Here is a 19857-nt window from a genome sequence, read left to right as displayed (position 1 = left end):
TACTTTGTCTTAATGCCTGCAAAACCACAGGCAGCTGAAGAAAGAAGACTGGAAACAGTATGCATTTCTAAGGCCCATGACAGGGTTTAGGTTCAATGACAGGGATTGGCAAAGTTTTTGCAAGACCTTGCTCTTGGTTGCTCACTTCAGGCAGAAGAAAGAAGGTCCCTGCTCCTTCCTCTCACTGTTACATCATATTAGTCAATACATATTTAGTATTAATATGTATTAATACATATTGGAAATAATCCCTACAAAATATAACTTTCAAAGCCATGTAGTACATTTGGAGCAGCCTTAGAAGCAAGGACGGTGTAGGGTTTCTGGGTACAGAGCAAGGTAGAGCAATTGCCTTGAGAAAGCAGATTTTTACCAGTAAAAGAAGACCATTGAATCCCAGGAAGCTAATGCTAGAAAACATTCCATTTTTAGTTTCTGAACCAGCAGCCAATACTAAGTAAAGCACTTAAACATGTGCTTGAATTCCATTATGATGTAATGGAAACTTCAAGCTTGCGTACATGTGAGTTGCATAATAGGAAAGTAGTTTCAGTGGTGGGTCTGTAATGAAATTTCATCAACACAGCATGATCCTAAGCAGGTCTATGCAGAAGTAAATCCTACTAAGTTCTCCTGATACATAGGATTAGGATTGTAGCCTTAGGCTACAGTGCTCAAGCGACATTCTCCAAATCAGGCCCTCCGGGAGTGGTGAGGATCTCAGCCTCATATTGATATACCTTTGTGTTAACTGTGCTCAAAGCACTAGTCATGAACTGAGATCAAATTTTTCTTAACAGATTCTCCTGCAGTTCGGCAACATCAGTACAACTAATCTTATTTTTCATTCATAAAAAGAGTATCAACAGGACATATCCCCTTTGGTCCCCAGGCTGTGCTGCATATGGTGAGATAAAGGCCAACTCTCTTTTGGATCCGAACTCAGGTACAAAAGAGAGGATATTGGCATGTGAATGAGAAGCTGCAATAATCCTGCTGCTGATGGCTAAGGACCAAACTAGATGATAAATCAGTTTCTTTAAACCAGGGTCTGTTCCAATTATGCATAAAGCAGGGTGGGAGGTCAATTTTTTTTTAGGGCAAAATGGGCGCATGGGTGGGACTGCTAACCATACCTCCATTTGCAGCATAAACCTGTGCAGTCTGTGTCCAACTACTTTTTTCCTCAGTTGAGCACTGAAGAGTTAGCTTGACCAGGAGGAAAGTAATGGTGGGAGCTGCCAGTGAGTGGGAGCAGTAGGGACAAAAGGATTCTGCTGCCTTCATCTGCACACCTTTTTTGCTCTAAAAACAGGATGCCTCACAACAGACTTGGGGCAGACTTGAGTTTAAACAAGTGGATCTGCTGCTGGCACATTAGGCTTGGCCCCAAAACGTGTCTCCTGGAAGGAAGGCATTTAATTGATCCGTGGCCATGTGCATATACATAACAAACATCCATAAATGGTTAGGAGCCTGATAAACATAATATGCCTGTCTTACAGATACTTAAATAAAAACCAATTGAGATGATTAGCTGAAGTAAACAAAGGGTTAGATCCAATGTTGTGCTAGAAGTCTGCTAGTGCAATGGGACTATCTCCCTCTCTCCTCCCGCTTGCAGTCTTCCGCACCACATGAAAATCTACTTCAGAGGTTTTCCCAGCTATCTGAAGCAGATTTTGAGGGGGTGGGGGCCGATGGGGGAAAATCACCCCCTCATGGTTCTGCTGATGGAACTGCTTAGCAGAATTACAGCACTGAATCTAACCCTTAAATTTTAGCCTTCCTACATCTCATTTTAGCACATTTGGGTTCCATTACATTAGTGTTTCTGACCAACCTGGTGCCCTCCAGACATTTTGGGTATAATTTCCCAGAATTCCTGATGATTGGCCATGCTGCCAGGGTCTAATGGGAGCTGGAGTCCAAACATCTGGAGAGCGTCAAATTGGGGAAATGTAGTCTATATTGGTAATCAAACATTAGCACAACAGGAGCGATAACCCATGAAGAAGAGTAATCTGCTATTTGCATTCCAGACTGAAAATGAAAAGTGTATCTCCTTGAAAATATAGGTTCAAATTGACTGTGATTTTATAAGTGGCATTTTAATCCCCCCGCCCCTGCCATTATTCTCTTTCTTGTTTTGTTACAAATACCTGCTCTAATATTTTACCCTGGAACTGCAACTAACTTAGCCTGGGTACAATCCCGTAGGAAATTCTCTTATACAAACCACACTAAAATGAATGGGAGCTGGACAAAAGGATTGTTACGCACTTGTGCAGATCCCGTCCCTTTCAGAGGTGCTTGCACAGAAGCACTTGCTGTAGGATTGTGTCCCATTACTTTTTGTTATCAAGCAATCCTAAACTTTTAAGAAACACCATTACAAAAATTAAACATGTGTGTGTATGTAAATGGTTGTTTCTATTTAGGTTCAAGCAGATTATCAGCTGATTATATTAAACTTGAAATCACAGTATTTCTGGCAAATATTTAATATAGGTTTACATTTTTTGTATGTAATGTCCTGCTGTAAATAACGGCATGCTGTTGGATCTACCATTTCCTCAAGACTCCTAAAGCAAACCTTATTTCTGACAGAGAGCAACGCATATAGGGTAAAGCAAATAAAAACCTCTTATAGAATAAATGAGTATGTTTGGTTCTTCGGGTAGATATGCCAATGCAGGGCTTTTTGATCAGGGGCTACAACAAGCAAACACAGGGACTGTTGCAATTCTTGCAAACTGTACAGTCAGTCACCGTTAATGCAATACACAAAAAGAAAAAAGAGGCAGGAATGGGATGGGGTGGGGGGGAATACGAGGAAATAAACCAGAATGTTAGAGACTTCTGCAAAATACTGTGGAACAGCAATCACTTGTAACTTTTACAAAACTTGCTCTCAACATAACGTAACATAAAGGCACCATTGATATCGTTCTCATTTTTGAAATACTGTAAAAAAATTGCTACATATGGCACATAACACTTTTGTATATACATTATATATTTAATTTATAAAAGTTTTTTCCTGTGTTTTTTTTTAATCCTAATAGCGGAACTGCTAAAATAAAATAAATTGTTTTAATTTAAAGATGGAGTACTTCATTATATAAAATAAAGTTTTACATGTGAATCTATGTGTGTTTTTAAAGTGTTTTTTATACAGCGATGGGATCTTGGTTAGCTATTACACTGGACAATCTTGCTTGCAATTCTTCCTGTGTTGAGAACCGGCTGGTTTGGTTAGTCCTGGTGTCAGCCAGCCGATATGCAGTAGCTGATTCTAGGTCGGCTGCCATAGGGTTTTGTATGCTCAGAAAAGGTGTATCTTCACCTATCCTTTCATCTTCTGTTTCACTCTCTGAGCTACTGTTCTCACAGCTTGTGTCGGTGTCCATTTCCAATCTATTGGAAATGTGGCCATTGGGCTTTGTTCTTTTTGCCCTCCGACTGTTGACTAGTTTCTTTGGGGGATCTTGTGTTGGTTCATACTCCTGCGTTGTTTCATATTCCTCATCCTCCACTATCCTCAGGGGACTTGGTGGTAGACTGTTGCTTTCATGGGCGGGGTTGTGATGGTAAGAGGAGTTGAACTGTTGTATGTGATGCTCATATTTTTCCCGTAACCGGGGTGGTGTCACCAGAAGGAGAGGCCTCTCCTCTTCTATAAATGGACTGACTGCCACAGAAGGGACAGACATTGTTAAGCTGGAGACTTGTGGAGACATTTCTGAAGCGGGTGACTTGGGAGAACTCGGAGTGTGGAAATCTACGGGTGACATGCGAGCTGGTGTGGTCATAGCAGATACATACCTAAAGAAGTACAGATAAAAATTAAGCTGGAGAAGAATTAAATGAAAGATCAAAATGTGACAACATTAAGAAAAAAATGTTTTCTTCTTTCCTTGGTGTTCCCAAGCCATTTGGATTCTGATGGACTGCCTACCAAATATCCTTCCGGTTATTAGCAATACTGAATTAAATTTATAGGGCTATAGTGATTTTAGATGAACATCTACCCACTTCTCCATTGTTCTTGTTTTAAAAAACAAACTTCCACCCCTGAATTTCAAATCTGTAGAAGCAGTTTGATACAATAGAAAATTTAGGGTGCAATCCTATGCATGTTTAGACAGAAAAAAGTCCTAACATCTCCCAGTATGCCCCAGCCAGTATGGACTTTTTTCTGTCTAAACATGCATAGGATTGTGCCCTTAATTGATTAGCATGTAAAATCAAACGGAAAAAGTTTCATTTCTCTAATTTTCAGACGTTCTTATATTTTTCATAAATATTTATAGTAACCTATGATGGAATATAGATATTAATACTGCTGAAGATGTGATGTTCTTTAGGGAGGTGAACATTGTTCAGTGTTGTTGATAAAATTCAAGGCCAGGAAGTACAAATTGGTTGTATGGATGTCAAAGGAATTACAAGGTTTTTACCAAAGATTTTCATTACAGTGTTCATTTACATATGAATTAAAATTGATCCAAGGCTGAGTTTAAGTACTGCAGCACAAAAGGAGTACACTTCCTGATTAATTAATTTACTGTCCAAGGCTCTGCATTTCAGGCTGCTTTTATATAAACACATACAAATAGTGTACAGGTTATTTAGGAGTGCATGCTTCACCCTTATTTTTACTTATTTATTATTCATTTTTGAGACTGTTTTCTGTGCTACTGTGCACATTAGCTAGGGATCAATGCAGTCATAAGAATATATTGCAGACTTCTCCTCTGCTCTGCTTTCCAGAAGAGAACTGGACAGAGGAGGGATTGAGAGGGCCCTACTCTGATAACAGTCACATTAAAAAACAATTCAGTGATAACATACTCCATATTCCAGAGCATTCCTAACTTGATCAGGAATTGATGTTTGTTAAGAGTTTGTGAAATTGAAGCAACTGTGTGAATACAACACTAGTCAGTGGACGCTAATGTCATCTGAAGGAGTGAGTTTTCTTCTCAACCTCTTTGCGGGAGGAGAAGATGCATTTATTCTGCATTTTTATCTTTCTCTGTTTGGAAGACATTGAAAATTAAAGAAGAAGGGTGCAACCTCCGTCTGTTGTGATTTTGTACAAATCTCTCTTACCACACATATGGTACTGCAGTGGGGGTTGGAGAAAGGAGACCAGAAACTTTTAAACTCCTAGTAGCAAACTTTTCCTGGTTATAGTGGGAATTTGCTTTATTCACCATCTACTGTGGCTACATCTGCATTTAAGTTGCTTCTCACACACCTCTACATAAACGCCACCCCACTAACCAGGGGGAAAAATAAGTATCTGCCATTATATGCTGAAAATGACTTAAAGTAGCATAAGTTAACTGCCAAAAAGATCAACCTCAAAAGACATCTCACCATGGGATGGACCAAAATCTTTGGATAATTCATCAGAAGGCCATAAAACCCCATTAGGAAGAAGACTGCTCCCAACTTAGAATTTCTGGATACATAAAAAAATAGCGTTTCCTGCAAAGCACAGTTGCTCTGTTCTTTCTCTCTCTGCTTCCAAGTGACCTGAATCCTGCCCCAAAGTACCTCAGATAATTCCATCTTTCCAGTATATGTGGGTACCTTTCACTGTGTGGTGAATCACGATAGGAGTCGGGTGTCTCTCGTGCATGCCTGAGGAAACTATTGTATTCCCGTGGCCCTCCAATGCCGTTGAGGCGCCCTCGGGGGCCTGATGGGCTTGCATGCCGGCTGTTCTCAACCGAGGAGCTCACAAGTGCTGAATGGTTTTCAGAGATTATGCTTTCGGTCCGACCATTACTCCAACTGATAAAGAGCCGTTGGGAAGAACAGAAGAGAATGTTTTAAAATTTGAAAACAGGAAGGAGAGAACCAAGTGATGTTTCTGGTGATCTAGGCCAGGGGTGGGAAACCTGTGGATCTCCAGATGTTTTGGCCTGCAACTCCCATGATCCCTCACCATTGGCTATGCTGGCTAGCCCTGATGGGGGGTTCTAGGTCAAAGTATCCGGAGGGCAACAGTGTGTCCACCTGATTCTAGACAGTGTTCTTGATGGATTTGCAGGACAAAGAAGTTTTAATTCATGTATAATGCTGCTGAATAATTGAGACCCATTATGTACACAAATTGGGGGTGTCCAGCAACATTAAGTCCTGAGCTGATATGTTTTCAGGATTTTGCCATTACAGAAATAAATAAACAATGGGCAAGGCCGGTACTATTCTATGTCAAGAAAGCCATATTATGTACACAAAGAACCAAGCATGTGCTCCAAGTAAATTATGAAATTCAAGATAAGCATATTTGCTTAGAGCTTATTCAGATTATCAGGGAACACATGTCCGAACTGTAATTAGCCTTTGGCTAAATGTCCTGCAAGTCCCCATTCAAATGTAATAGTGTGATATGCAATCCATAGATAACAGAGAAGAGAGACCAGGCTTGTTCAGGGGAAGAGGTGGATATTATTTATACTGTGGTTTACCTCTTGGAGCAGGGGAGTACACAGAATTCAAAGAAGCAAGCAAAATAAATAAAAAGTGAACGATTTGCAAAATGGACTGGGGGGACATTTACAATACAATCCTATACATGTGTACTCAGAAGTAAATCCCATTGAGTTCAATAGGGCTTCAAAAGTGGGTATAAGTTACCACCCATCTATGGCAGTCCACCAGGGGCTTGATGGGCCATCAATATTTTTCTGTATGTCCAGTACTACAAAAATAGGATTGTCAAGCACCTGGCAGGCCACATATGGGTCACAAGTTGTGCTTATCAGTGTTCACATCCCAGGCAACATTCAGAAGATGACTGTGATACCTGCACAGCCTAATTCCATACAATAATTACAATAGCAATGGCTATATTATTTGGAGGAAGAAGCACATTTTTCTAGGACAAAATATAGTGCTTCCCATGCTATCAAGGGGTGATATTGCTGCAACAGAAGTATAACCTTAAGGAAGAAATCTGGACTAGGCACAACAAAGGGGTAACTACTGAATATTTATAAGAATAAAATGATAATCTGGAAAGCTCCGCATTTTGCATAAATATTTTAATTATGGCTGCATTTTTTGAATAACATTGATTGTATGGTCACTGACACTGCAACCACGAAAGGTAGATGCTTGCTTTAAAATAAAATCAGGGGTATTCTCCTCCAGCTGCCAAAATCTGCATCAAGTATATTCAGTGCATATCAAATTCTAGAAAATTCCTACCCCCAATAGCCCTGCCCTTCAATCATAAAAAGTTGCTTGGTGATATGGTCAAGAGGCATATGCAGTTTGGGGCAGCCAATCTTTGTGATAAAAGATTTGTTTTAATCACAGGAACATCCATCATTATTAAAAAAAAACCTCTTCTATAATGTACATTTTTAAAAAACAACCACCTGTTTTTGTTTTCAGGGGACAACAGAAGCAGGTTCTATTTTATCCTCCTACCTGTGGCTAGGTGTCTGGGTGACCGTTGTGGAGTGATGGGTAGTTGAAGTGTAGTGGCTTGTAGAAAATGATGTCTCTGTTTCTCTTTCAACAGCATGCTCACTGGATATTATGTTTTTAGATACATATTGCTAAACAAAATAGAGACACAACTCATATTTATAACACAACTTACAGTTATACACCATGCTTGTATCCTTCACCTTTATTTATATAAAAAGGAATAATAGGCAATTTCATGTACTGAAGTTGCAGTGCTTCCTGGTTCAGCTGCCAATGAATTATTTTCCATTGAAGATAGACTTCAGAGCAGGAGCTATGAATACATGCGGCTTCCCCTTTTCAAATACTCTCTGCTCAAGAAATGCAGGTTCCCTGAATTTTAATGGTAGGGAGCCAGTCCTCTAGTTCTAGTATGTTAGCAATAGAATAATTTTCCTGTATTTTTATGAACTAGTCTTTCAAATGTTTAGTTTGGCCGTCATTTGAGGACTCCATAGTGCTTAAGAGAAATAATGGAGTCTAACTTCTGGTCTATTATTTCCTACTACTAGAAAAAAAGTAATTGGCAGAAGACTTGACTATTTGGTGGCTAAATAACAGGCATAGCTTGTCTACAAATTGGCTCTCTCAGGGAATGATGTAATATGGGAAATGTCTGCATTGTTTAAATACAGAGAACAGGCTCTTGGAACAGGTGAAATCTTGTCTCCACTAAAACAGATTGAAAAAATCTTACTGACTGCAAGGATACTTAGGATTTTCTACATACAATAAAGTTAACTCTGATTCGGCTATAAATTGTGTGTATGGCTAGCTGCATGTTATTCTTACCCTATTCATTTAGGGGTTACCCATGGGGTGCATCCAACTCTCACTGTCATTTTCTCCAGCCCCAGTGTTTTATACTGTCCCACTGGGGGAAGCGGGGATGAGGAGGTCGGAAGGCTGAAAATGCTTTTGTTCTGGCTAGCGGAACATCTCCACTTTTGTTCTGGGTAGCAGACATCCCTCCCGTGGGGAGTGGAACTACCTGATTCAAAAGCAGCAGACAAAAGCTTTTCACTCTGCCAGCAGGTATAGATCAGAATAGATCACATTGTTAACTGTGCACTCAGCATAACCATCAAGGGTATGTTGAGAATCATGGTCATCAGCTTCTCCATATTCATGGAACTCTCATTGTCTTGAAGCAAGTTTGGGTCCTGAACACATTGTGGAAGCAGTACAAGGGCATATGCACCACTGAAATGAATGCAAGCTATGCAAGAGCACAGACAACTCTTTCCATTGAAACAAAGCAATTGCAGACATAAAGGTGGATTGTCTAACAAAATCTAATTCCTTGTTCTAAATTGCACAGAGAACTAAAAGTATGCCTGCTCATGTGATAAGAGAGAAAATAAATGAATGATGTGGAAGCCGCAGAGTTTCATAATCAGCAGCAAGAGGTGTACATGTTGCATGCAACATGTATACCTCACCATGACAAAAAGGTTCTCACATTCACAAAAGTATCAGGATTTAGCGGAGAGTCATATGGATTCCATTTTGTGAGAACAAACTCTGCTGCAGCCTATCACCCAGGCAGATGGTTCAACCACAGTTGGTATTGTTCAATATTATTTTAAATTTATATTCCATCATATGGTCCCAGCCATACCCTTAATATGATTTAGAAGCTAAAATTCCATGCAGTAAACCAGATTAAAATCCACAATAAAATTAAGAAGTTGAACATACACGTAAAATAGCAAAAATCAACCAAAGACAAATATTAATATTTAGCAAATCACCTCAGCTCTCTAACACCTTCTAAAGTAGTTAGGTCTTCAATGACATTCTGAAAACTAAGAGAGTTGACTTATTAGTCCTCTTTAGGAGGGATATCTATGAGAAGGGCACCACCACCACAAATACCATGCTTCTTGTAGCCATTTGTCTAATTATAGATGGCTGCAGTTGTCTGGTTATGGTGCACATTCAAATATGATTATTTTTGAGGACATTTTGTGCAGATGCATATCTTTACAATAAGTGTGCTGGTAAAAAGTTATTTCCATGTTTTCAGATAAAAGAAACAACTACCAGGATTCTCACTTTCTACAGCTCCAATTACAGATTCATCCAGGAACTGAAAATCTGTAAATTCAAATTATTCTGAGTTCTATTAGAATGGTTTCTTCACTTTAACAATTATTTTTTTTAGGTAGTAGGAGAGATCAACATGTTATAGGGAAAGCAAGCCTATTTGTTTCCATTTTTTTTCCAGTCGTGGTACCCCATTTATGGAATGCTCTCCTCAGGGGAAACCCTTTTTATTCTCCCAAGCATTTTAAGTTCTTCAGTTTTTCTTGTTTTAAATCTGTTATTGAATTTTTAGATTTTTACTCTGGTTTTATACTGCAGTTTTAAAAGTTTTATATTATGTTTTATCATGTTGCTGTATTTTATGGTTTTAACTGCTGTGAATGGCCCAGAGAACTTAGGTTATTAGCCAGTACAGAAATGTAGTAATAAATAAATAAACAAACAAACAAACAAATAAATTGTTAAGAGATTAAATGGCTCTCAAATAAAAATTGGTGATACACTGATGAGCTACAACGAGCTTCGCAACTAATGTAAAACTTACATTCACCAACTGGACATTTTCTGGTGGTGGGTGAGGATGGTGAGGCCCATTTGCCATGTTGACTCTATGGTTGCGCTCAGTTCGAAGGCCCTGACGAAGGCGGTCATGCAACTTTTTCCGCTGCTTCCTGCATTTGAAATAAAGAACAGCTTTAACCAAGTCAAATGAAAAAAAAGTTTTGCTCTGTAAACATTACTGACCAGTACATTCTTGGATTTATGGGACATATATCTATCAACTGAAGGACTAGAAACTTCAGGAGGTGCTACGAGATGCAGAGTTCTGAACTTGCTCAACTTGGCCAACTTCAAGATTTCTTTGTCAAATGAAGAGAACTATAGGGAGAGGTGTTACATCTTCCCCAAACTGATTACTTCACAAGACCTTCTTTTGAGATCAAAGAAAAAATGTTTATGGATTTTAGACTTACAACCCTGTCTGTGCTCCTAATTTAAGTGATTTATTGGGGCTATAACCTCTGTGAAGTTTCATTCTACAGACTCTAACGGATTGCTTGTGTTTCCATGTCACTACAATAAACCGAGTTCATTGTTTGTTTTAAGCCTGTGCTAAGTGGTTGGTATTTCAAGGCAACTGGGTCTGAGAGGCACCTTGTGTAATGCCCAAGGACTCCCTGTGGAATATGATGAGGTCCTTGCCTTATCAAGGTGTCTTTAACACATAGCCTGTAGGAAAACTTTTAGGATGTGCAGGTTTGTTCCGCCTATCACTGCATATTGGTAAAAATCCACACTTGTGGAACTTATCTTTACTTCAGAGGCCTTGAAGCAGAAGTGAGAAACACAGGAGCAAATTTTGTAGCCCCAACCACAACTGCCACATTTACACTGAACGAAGGTCTGGTTTCTGATTTTGTGTTTGGCATCCTGAAGCTATAACAATCTAATCTTTCTTCCCCTTTTGAAAGGCACATCCTTCCCCTTTTGAATCCAGCAGCCAGTGACATAATTGTATCACATGAAGTAGGCAGAGGATGCTACAAAAAACAGATTGTATTCCAAAGATCTATGGTGCACATAGCCAAGGGCAGGTTATTCGGCCCGGTGGAGTAGAATTTCCTGGAAGAGTAGCTTTTTGCCATCTCCTCTCTGTACTGTTAAAAAAACACTGAAAACCCTATTTCCAGCAGCTAAATCTTTGTAAAATATCTAGGTACAGGGAAACTTGGAATGCCTAATTATGAACTCATGTGCAACCATCACTTCTCTGAACTATCCTGTTGCCCGCCTGCAGCCAGTAATGTACAGCTGTGGAACTGTGTTGGCTTTGCTACAGCAGATTTGCTACGCAAATTACTTTTGTCTGCAAAACTGTAGAAGAAAACACAAGCTCTCTTTAAAATCAACACATCAGAAATAAAAATAAAAAGGTTCTAATCCTTATTGTTTCAAGATATGAATTAAATTCAGAAAGTAGCAGGAATTATGGACTGAACCTTTTTCAAGCTCACCAGTCACAGAACTTGCTGAATCATTCACTGGTCCCTGATGCACTATAGGTGAGATGTGGGTACTACATCAATAACAAATCCAATGGCTACAGCTGAATGATGTGCTTGATGCTAGCAGACAGCAGACATTATCATATCCTATGCTTATTGATTTTACTGTGCATCCATGAAGGGTAGGGTGTTAGTATTTTAATTTTTTTTTCTGGCATTCCCTTGATTAAGAATGTGTCATCTATTAATGTGTGAAGGGTAGAGTTACATTTTGGCAGACTTAACTATAAATTTATTTGGCTACGCCCCTGTAAATATGAACCATAGGATTGATGTTGCCCTTGCGCAGGCAGTGCAGGCATGCTGGCGGCGGCGTGTGTGTGGCCAGCCCTGCCGGCAGCAACATGAGCATGGCCCCTACTGCTGACAGCCACGATGTAGCACTTCCTGGGGCAAGTGCTGAAATGAGTGGAAACGCTTGTTTCTGGAAGGGGCAGGTTGCTTCCTTTCCAGAAACAAGAGTTTTTGCTCATGTCAGCATTTGCCCCTGGAAGCCCTAAATCAGGGCCATGCGCAGACTTGGACTGGCAGGGCTGGGCATGTGCATGGCCCCTACTGGATACTACCCATGGTTTCTTTGTTTGAACTATTTTATTGAGAACCAACCGAGATCTAAAATCAGTTTGATCCTGGTTTGCCCTCAGTAACCATAGTTTAAATAAATCATGGTTCCCTGCATTTGAAGATCATAGAGAACGTGGTTAGAGATGCAAAATTTTTGGAATTTTGAGGCCATAGAAAAAATCCATTTCCCCCATTTTTTTTCTGGGAAAAATGGAAATTTTGGGAAAAATTGAAAAATAAGCAATAATTTTTTAGTGCTCTTTACAGCTCCAGAGTCACTTTGTTGCTTTAAGATAGCCTTCCCCGACCTGGTGCCCTCCAGATATTTTGCACTTCAGCTCCCATCTGGGCACCAAGACAAGCTCAAAACATCTGGAGGGCACAAAGTTGTAGAGGGCTGCTTCAGGAACATAAAGCAGCCTTTCTGTTCCTAAAGTTATTTTATGTATAACTTCATTTCCTCATAAAATTATCATTATATTTTAAAATGTTTCAGAGTAAACTCAGTTAGTAAATTTGTTATTATTGTCTGAATAGCTTAGAACTACATTAAATGACTGCTGCAGCATCAGAAACGCGGGACTCTATAGAACAAAACCCAAACTGTCAGGAATGCACATTTACGGTCAAGAATGCACAATGGTGACTCTACTCACATGTGGGGAAACTGAGTGTGAATGTCTATCAGTAAAATATACTTTAGCTCAATAATTTTAATAAGGAATGAAAGAAATAACTATACTGGGAATCTTACAGAGCGGATTAAAAAACATTTCCCCCCATGGTTTCATTATTTCTAGACATTTTACATCTCTAGTCGTTGTACAAAAGTGTTTTTATTACAAAGTTTTTAGAAATCATTTTAGGGGGAGTAAAGCCTGGGTAACAATGTATAAATACTTTGTCTTAAATTCTAATAGAAAATATTTCATAATCCAAAGCTGCTGATTTTTTCCTATTTTTTTTTAAACAAATTTCCCCCAATTTTTCCTTTTATTTCCCCAGGCTTCACATCTCTAACTGTGGTTAATTTTACATTGAAAGTGACTCCTCCTCTCCAGTAAAAATGGACAGAGGGGACAGGGGAGTGTCTAAGTCTGAAGCTCACAACTCATGGTTTTTCATTATGTCTAAACCAAGCTTGTGCCCTTTTCACAGCTGAGACTGTGTCATTCTTTCTGCATGTGAAGGGCACTCACTCACTAAACAAAAAACAAATCACTAAAGGGAAGTAGAGAGGAAAAAGTGATGCAGAAGCTAAATGTGCAAACTGTTCCTCTCAGCCATGCCTCTTCATTAAATTAATTGCTGTGCAGGCAGAACATTTTGGAAGATGCAGTGTTATACAATATCATGTTATCACTTGATTAACATTGTCACTGGAAATGTCACCTACCCTTGCTGAAATCTTTTTCTATCAATTAAATTTATATCAAAAGGTAAAAACATATATAGGACAACTGCAAATACAGACTCTACTACCAACATTTAATAAGGGATCATTCCATCACTTTTGATGCAGAGATACAGTGTGGGAGGTATGGAGATGTAGGGGGTGAGCTGCTTTGAGGGCAGGTAATTCTTATTCCTAGATGCTCTAAAAGTAAAAAAAAATTGGCTGTAAGAATGAAGTGTATCCCCAGTCTAAGTTTAAGAGACAAGCATAGCTCAGCTATCAGAAGATCAGGAAACACTGGGATACAATTAGACTATGGGCATCTCTACACTAGCCTAAAATCCTGTATTTAAAATGGGGCTTTCTGCTTCTCTTTTAAATGCAGGATTTTCACGTGCTTCCTTTCCCCCACCCCCTTCCTCCTCCTTCTCCCCGTATCTGAGTCTTCCATTATCTTTCACTGATCTCACTCCTCTTCTTGCCGCTTTTATTATTTTCATGCAGGAAACTGAAGCGGAACACAAGGGGGTAATTTGATAGCTCATTATTTGCGATCTATTTAAAAATGGAACAAAGGGCATTTAGTGCAGGAGAAGCCCTGGAGGGTCATGGTGTCATGTAAAGAGCTCGCAAACAGTTCGTGAAGGAGTAATCTCAATCGCAGGATAAAAGCTCAGTGTGAAGGAGCCCCCTATGATCCACAAAAAGTCAAGAGGCACAAGAAAAAGTTCCTACAGTTTAACCATGGGCTAGGTATACAATAGAATACATAGCTCTAAAGCAATTTTTGTCTGAAGTGCTCTTGCTGAAGTAATATTACTTTAATGTTTGAATTTGTTAAAGTAAATATTTAACCATCATAGTTTTGAAAGAAAGCTTAAATTTGACTGTTAATATTTACCTAAAGGGTTATAAATAATATTAAGAAAAAGCACACAGGCTTATTTTAGAATTAAATTTGTAAACCCATGATATTTATGGCTGTCAGTTCACAGGGATGGCAAAAGTTCGGAGAACCCTAGTTTAGTATATCAGTCACTGTGAAAAACCCCTATATTCTAACGTAGTTCAGCAGTGCCCCCTAGAGTATCTGGTAAGTTAGCATCATGCCAGGTAAGTTCAATTGGCTTATCTCATATCTTCCCAAATATGCATCCCAAAACTTAAACTCTTTTAAAGAATAGGCTAACCAGTTCAAACCAGCTGTGTCTTTTGAGATGCAAGTTGGGTCCAACTGTGAAGTAATTTTCTGATTTGCTGGCTAGACCACAGACATCAGAAATGGGGGCTATCACATTATTGGTCAAAACAATAATCAGTCTTCGCTAAGAGGACAGCTTTTATTGAATTCAGATTCCATAAAAGTAAGAGTTTGTTCACTCCTTGTCAGCTTTCCATATACCATTTAACTGGAGGCCAAGACGCTCACTCAGACCATTCTCTCTACAATAAATTCTGCATATGCTCTGGAACCTACTCAAGTAGGTAACATGTAACTAGTTAAGTTAGACTGATTTTACTGATTGTATTTGAAAGTGTGTGTGTGTGTGTGTGTGAGAGAGAGAGAGAGAGAGATTGCTGGCATCGCTCCCAGCCCTCTCCCATGAACTTTTTATATTTGGATATTTGGGTGCATTGTTTTAAAATGGAATTCTCATTAAACTCTTCCCCATGCAAAGAAACACACAGTTACAAAACTACCACTTGTGTTCTCAGGATTTTTACAAGGTTGTGTTGAATCCTGTGTTTCTGGGTTCAGAAACTCATCAAGCAGGTAGACAGACTAGGGTGTGTCAGGAGGTTAATCCTAACTGGTGGCAGCCTATCTGTAATTCTTTTTGGGGGGAGCCCTTGGAAAGAAGGGGTCCACCAGTGGAGAAAGTCATTCCCCCTTTCCAGCCCATAAAAGTCACTTTTTGACAGTCATTATTAATGTGCCAAGTCACATCTCGCACTCTGGTAAAGCATCTCACACACTGCTAAAGATAGTCAAGTAGAGGCTTCGACTTAAGTCTGATGCTGGAGTCATTATACAGCATACTGTGGGGCACAATTAAGAATGTGCAAACTCAGGAGTTTACATTTTTAAGTTCTTTAAAGCAAATGGTTTTTTTTGCAGTGATCTTAATAGATCAGGAATTAGATCAAATTCTAAGGGATCATTTCCTATGGGAAATACTGTCTAATTAATCAGTACACTTTAGTTGCATTATAATGTTACAGATAAATCCTTGAGTTTATTTAGGGCACAATCCTATGGGTTGTGCCCTGCGTACTTGTTAGCCCTGAAGTTGGAGGCTTATGAGTATCCTATGCAGAGAGGGAGGCACCTCGCGCCTGCCTCTCTGCTTTTTAGCTAGATGGGTGATTTCACCCATCTAGCGGAGGTTTCAGGGAGGGGGAGGGAAGGAGCTGGGGCGGCCACAGGAAAGTTTGTAGGAATGCCACCCAGGTCTCCTCCCCTTCCCTGGGAACTCCCTCTTCTCCCTGTCTATGCACTCCATTTTACAAGCCCAGGGAAGCATCCAGCACAGTTCTCCCTGTGCCGGCTACAAGGGGGAGGGGGGCGTGGTTTCCTGTCTCTGAGCTTGGAGCCAGGAAACGGAAAAATCCTATGTCCCCCAGGCACTGTCTAGGGAACACTGGCTTGCTCCCTGAGCTGCTTGATTTTGTCTCAGCTGTTGAAAACACATTTCTTAGCTTTTTGTTTTGAAAGCCTGATCCTTCAGTGATAAATAGATATATAAAAAGGAAGAGGAAATTTTACTTGGTTTTGCAGTAGGCCACAACACACATGATGCCAACTACAAGGAGAGCAATGCAGATGCCAGTTATGGTCAGCACTCTTTTCTGGTAGAGTTCCTCAGCTTCTAGAAAGGGATAAAATGAAGATGGTTACAAAATGTACACAAGATAGTAAGACAGAGAAAAGACCAACAAATACAATGTACAGACTACCATCCTACAGGTTCACATGGTGAAATCAATGGCACTATAACCATACAAATTTTAAGTTCAGAAATTAAGATCTAAATGCAATAACAATGGATATGTGTGAAGTTTAAAATACATATAATTCACATTAACTTGAACAGGTAGTTTAGAATTATATTTAACATAATTTTAATTTAAAATTTTCAAAAACATTTGCTAAAAATAATACAGTGCACTGATATAACAACACATGTAGTGCGTAAACAGATTTCTCTTTCTTGCAAAGAAAGCTGGGACAAAGATAGCTTTTCAGACCCCGCCCCACCAATTCTCTCTCCCATTTTTTTCTGGTATTTTTAAATACACCGGTGTTTTTCCAGTATTACCATCAATCATAGCAATCTTTGCATGACAAATGTTACAGTTATACTTTGAGTTTGGCTTGCAATTATGCCTGTGATGAAAACTACACAACTAATCAAGGATGGATAATGCAGTTTATCAGTTAATCCCAATTCTGTCCAGCACCCCAAATCTGCAACAACAGTAGGCAACAATACATTGTATCACAGACATTACATCAACATCCCAATACCTGGTGCTCTCCAGATGTTTTGGACTTTGACTCCCATCTGCCCCAGCCAGGATGCCAATGGTCAGGAATGCTGGGAGTTGTAGTTCAAAACTTCTGGAGGATACCAGGTTGGGGAAAGATGCATTACAAGATTACTGATATGCCATAATTGTAGCAAGAAGGGTATTTGCATGAAGAAAATCTGTTCCACTGCAGTGACCTCATTCAAAGATATTTTATCATTAAGTAATTCTTAGGGCAAGCAATGTTTGGGTTGGAAAAGACATCACATTCCTTTGTCTGTCACACTTGGCAAAACATAATTTGTATGGTGAACAAAGGAAATGTTACATTTAGAACACTGATACTAACTGCGCACTGGCCCAAGTAGCTAGAATGAGCCATAATGTTGAACACACCCCCGTGGTTGCTCAAAATGGCATGTAATTGCCACATCATCCAGATGGAAAACTCAGATTAATGAAGGTGTGAGGAGCCATCAAGGAGTGAACTAATGGGAATGTATTTTAGAAATATATAGAAGTTTAAATTTAAAGGGGGGGGGGAACAAAAAAATTGTTCCATTTTTCATGGAAATGAGGTTGCCATCAGTGGAATAAGATTTGAAAACCTGGTACTTCTGTATTTGGAGAAAGGGTTTTGTTGTTGTTGTTTTTTTTTGCAATTTCCTGGTCTGGTGATCTTTGTCTATTTGCAGATAAGGTATCTGGTAGAACTGGCTTTGGTTTGGTCTGTTCTCTGATTGATTTCTGGCACTAGCCTATGTTAGGTCCCAAATTCCTCACCTCTGCAGTCACTGTTGCTCATAAGAGTGAAAATATTTGCTTAGACATTGACCCAGCATATAGTTTGATTACATCATACTAGGCAATGATCAACAATTAGCAGTGTGCGCTGATATGCTGTGGCATGTTACTGATATACAACAGTTTGGGAGGAAGGAATATCCATGAAGTGCTGACTGTGTCTGGAAGAAATGTTGCTTTTCTTTCAAGGCATTTTGCAGGAATAGAGGGTTTGACTTCTACATGTGCATTGATGCTGGTGTTTTTAATTTAGAGTTTTGTTTTGCAGGCCATGCATTTACTGAACATCTTTCCAGGTGAACCTTTCTGTCCATTTCTATGTTAGAAGAAGGCTGAAACAAGGAGATTGAGGCTGCAATCCTATACACACTTCCCAGGAAATATGTCCCACTTAACACAGTAAGGCTTACTTCTGAATAGACATGTATAGAATGGCACTATGAATTAAGGGATTTTTCTTGTACTTGTCTACAGTCTCAGGCGTTCCCTGTGAGGACTTTGATTTGTATCATAGATTAAACAATAGTTACAAAAAGGTTTAATGGCAGACTGAATTTCCAGGCTGTCTAGTGACCACTTTATTTATTTATTTAATTTGGCTTTCCTTGTTTATAATTTATATGGGAACAGGATACCCAACATCTAGATCATTGCAGAACAGTTAAGGAAAGCCTTAGCTATTATCCTTTTTAGGGTCTAGTTAAGAAATGTTAGCTGTGATCCTTTAAGCCCCTTAAAATGAATTAAATTCATTGAATTTAGAAAACAGCATTTATTTATTTATTTATTGCATTTATACCCCACCTTTTTTCCTCTTGCAAGGAACCCAAGGCGGCTTACATTATCCACCTCCTCTCCATTTTATCCTCACAACAACAACCCTGTGAGGTGGGTTGGGCTGAGAGTCTGTGACTGGCCCAAAGTCACCCAGTGAGCTTCCATGGCTGAGTGGGGACTAGAACCCGGATCTCCCAGCTCCTAGTCCAACACTCTTGCCACATAAGGAGTGTTTTCCTCCAAATAGTTTCCTTCCTACAGGGTAGGGGAAAAGGTTAAAATCCCCTCCCACAACTTCTCTAATCACTACTCTAAAAATAGGTTTTCTGGGTTTAAAAAAAGAGTCGTCAAAGTAAAGTTACATGCATTATTGTGTACTGTCTAGTTTGGTCCTCAGCTGTGAGAAGTACTTCAAGGTAACTATGCAGCTTAAAATTCAAAATGAACAGAGACTGAAATTTTAAAAACCTTCATATCTATGATACAATGCATCTTATTGCTGGAAAAAGTGTTTCTCACAAGCCAATCCCAATATAAACATCAGTTAACAGGCTTCTCAACATATTCAGGCAAAAATTAATAGTACTGATTATTAATAGAGGGAAGGAGGGAGTCAGTTTTGTGAAAAATAAAAACTAGAATACTGAATTGATTATACAAATAAAAAGTCAAGAATAGGAAGTCAAAGTAGGGAAAGAAACACAAATATGAGAGAGAGGGAGAGAGAGGGAGAGAGTGGAGCGGGAAGCTGAAGAGAAAGATAAAGTTAAAAGCTGAGAAGTCAACTATAAGCCTGGCACAGCATGCTTGATAACTGGAAAAAAGAGTAAAGAAAAATGCTTGAAAATAAGACTGAAGCAGAGTTTGAAGGGATTTCACATACAGCATAACTCCTAACTTATGCTCACCTGAAAGCACTGAATGAACAGCCAAGCAGCTGGAGTCTTATAATGTTACAGTACAAGAGATAGAAAGTCATGCTAAATGCAGTCCAGTAAAGTTATTAGTGCAGTTCAGAAAGGGTTAACATGGAATTCTGTTTGTAGTATCAATCCTTCTTGTGAAAATAGTGTTCTTGCTTCCCTCCTGCCTACAATAAACTCAGCGCTGGGTTACAGATTATACCAACTGCAGGATGCCACTGAAAATAATATCCTCCATGGTGAGTCCTCT

At 39.3% G+C, this 19857-nt stretch overlaps 1 protein-coding gene across 6 annotated transcripts in view; it reads right to left on the bottom strand.

Annotated features, from left to right (window-relative positions):
• Positions 1 to 2497: 2497 nt before the first annotated feature.
• The window catches only part of LOC146352756 (pro-neuregulin-1, membrane-bound isoform-like), a 273614-nt gene continuing 256254 nt past the window's right edge, over positions 2498 to 19857 (bottom strand). For all 6 annotated transcript variants that reach the window (XM_084834792.1, XM_084834791.1, XM_084834794.1 and 3 more), the window contains 5 exons: positions 16340 to 16442; positions 10091 to 10217; positions 7456 to 7586; positions 5605 to 5808; positions 2498 to 3828 (listed from right to left, as the gene is read on the bottom strand). In XM_084834792.1, coding sequence (XP_084690918.1) covers positions 3174 to 3828; positions 5605 to 5808; positions 7456 to 7586; positions 10091 to 10217; positions 16340 to 16442 — 1220 coding nt within the window. In that variant the 3' untranslated portion in view covers positions 2498 to 3173. The remainder of the gene's footprint in view (positions 3829 to 5604; positions 5809 to 7455; positions 7587 to 10090; positions 10218 to 16339; positions 16443 to 19857) is intronic.

This window comes from Heloderma suspectum, chromosome 2, assembly GCF_057233095.1.
Source record: "Heloderma suspectum isolate Gila_16-S chromosome 2, 16-S_ref, whole genome shotgun sequence".
Lineage (NCBI taxonomy): Eukaryota > Metazoa > Chordata > Lepidosauria > Squamata > Helodermatidae > Heloderma > Heloderma suspectum.
This window is presented reverse-complemented; position numbering and strand designations above follow the sequence as displayed.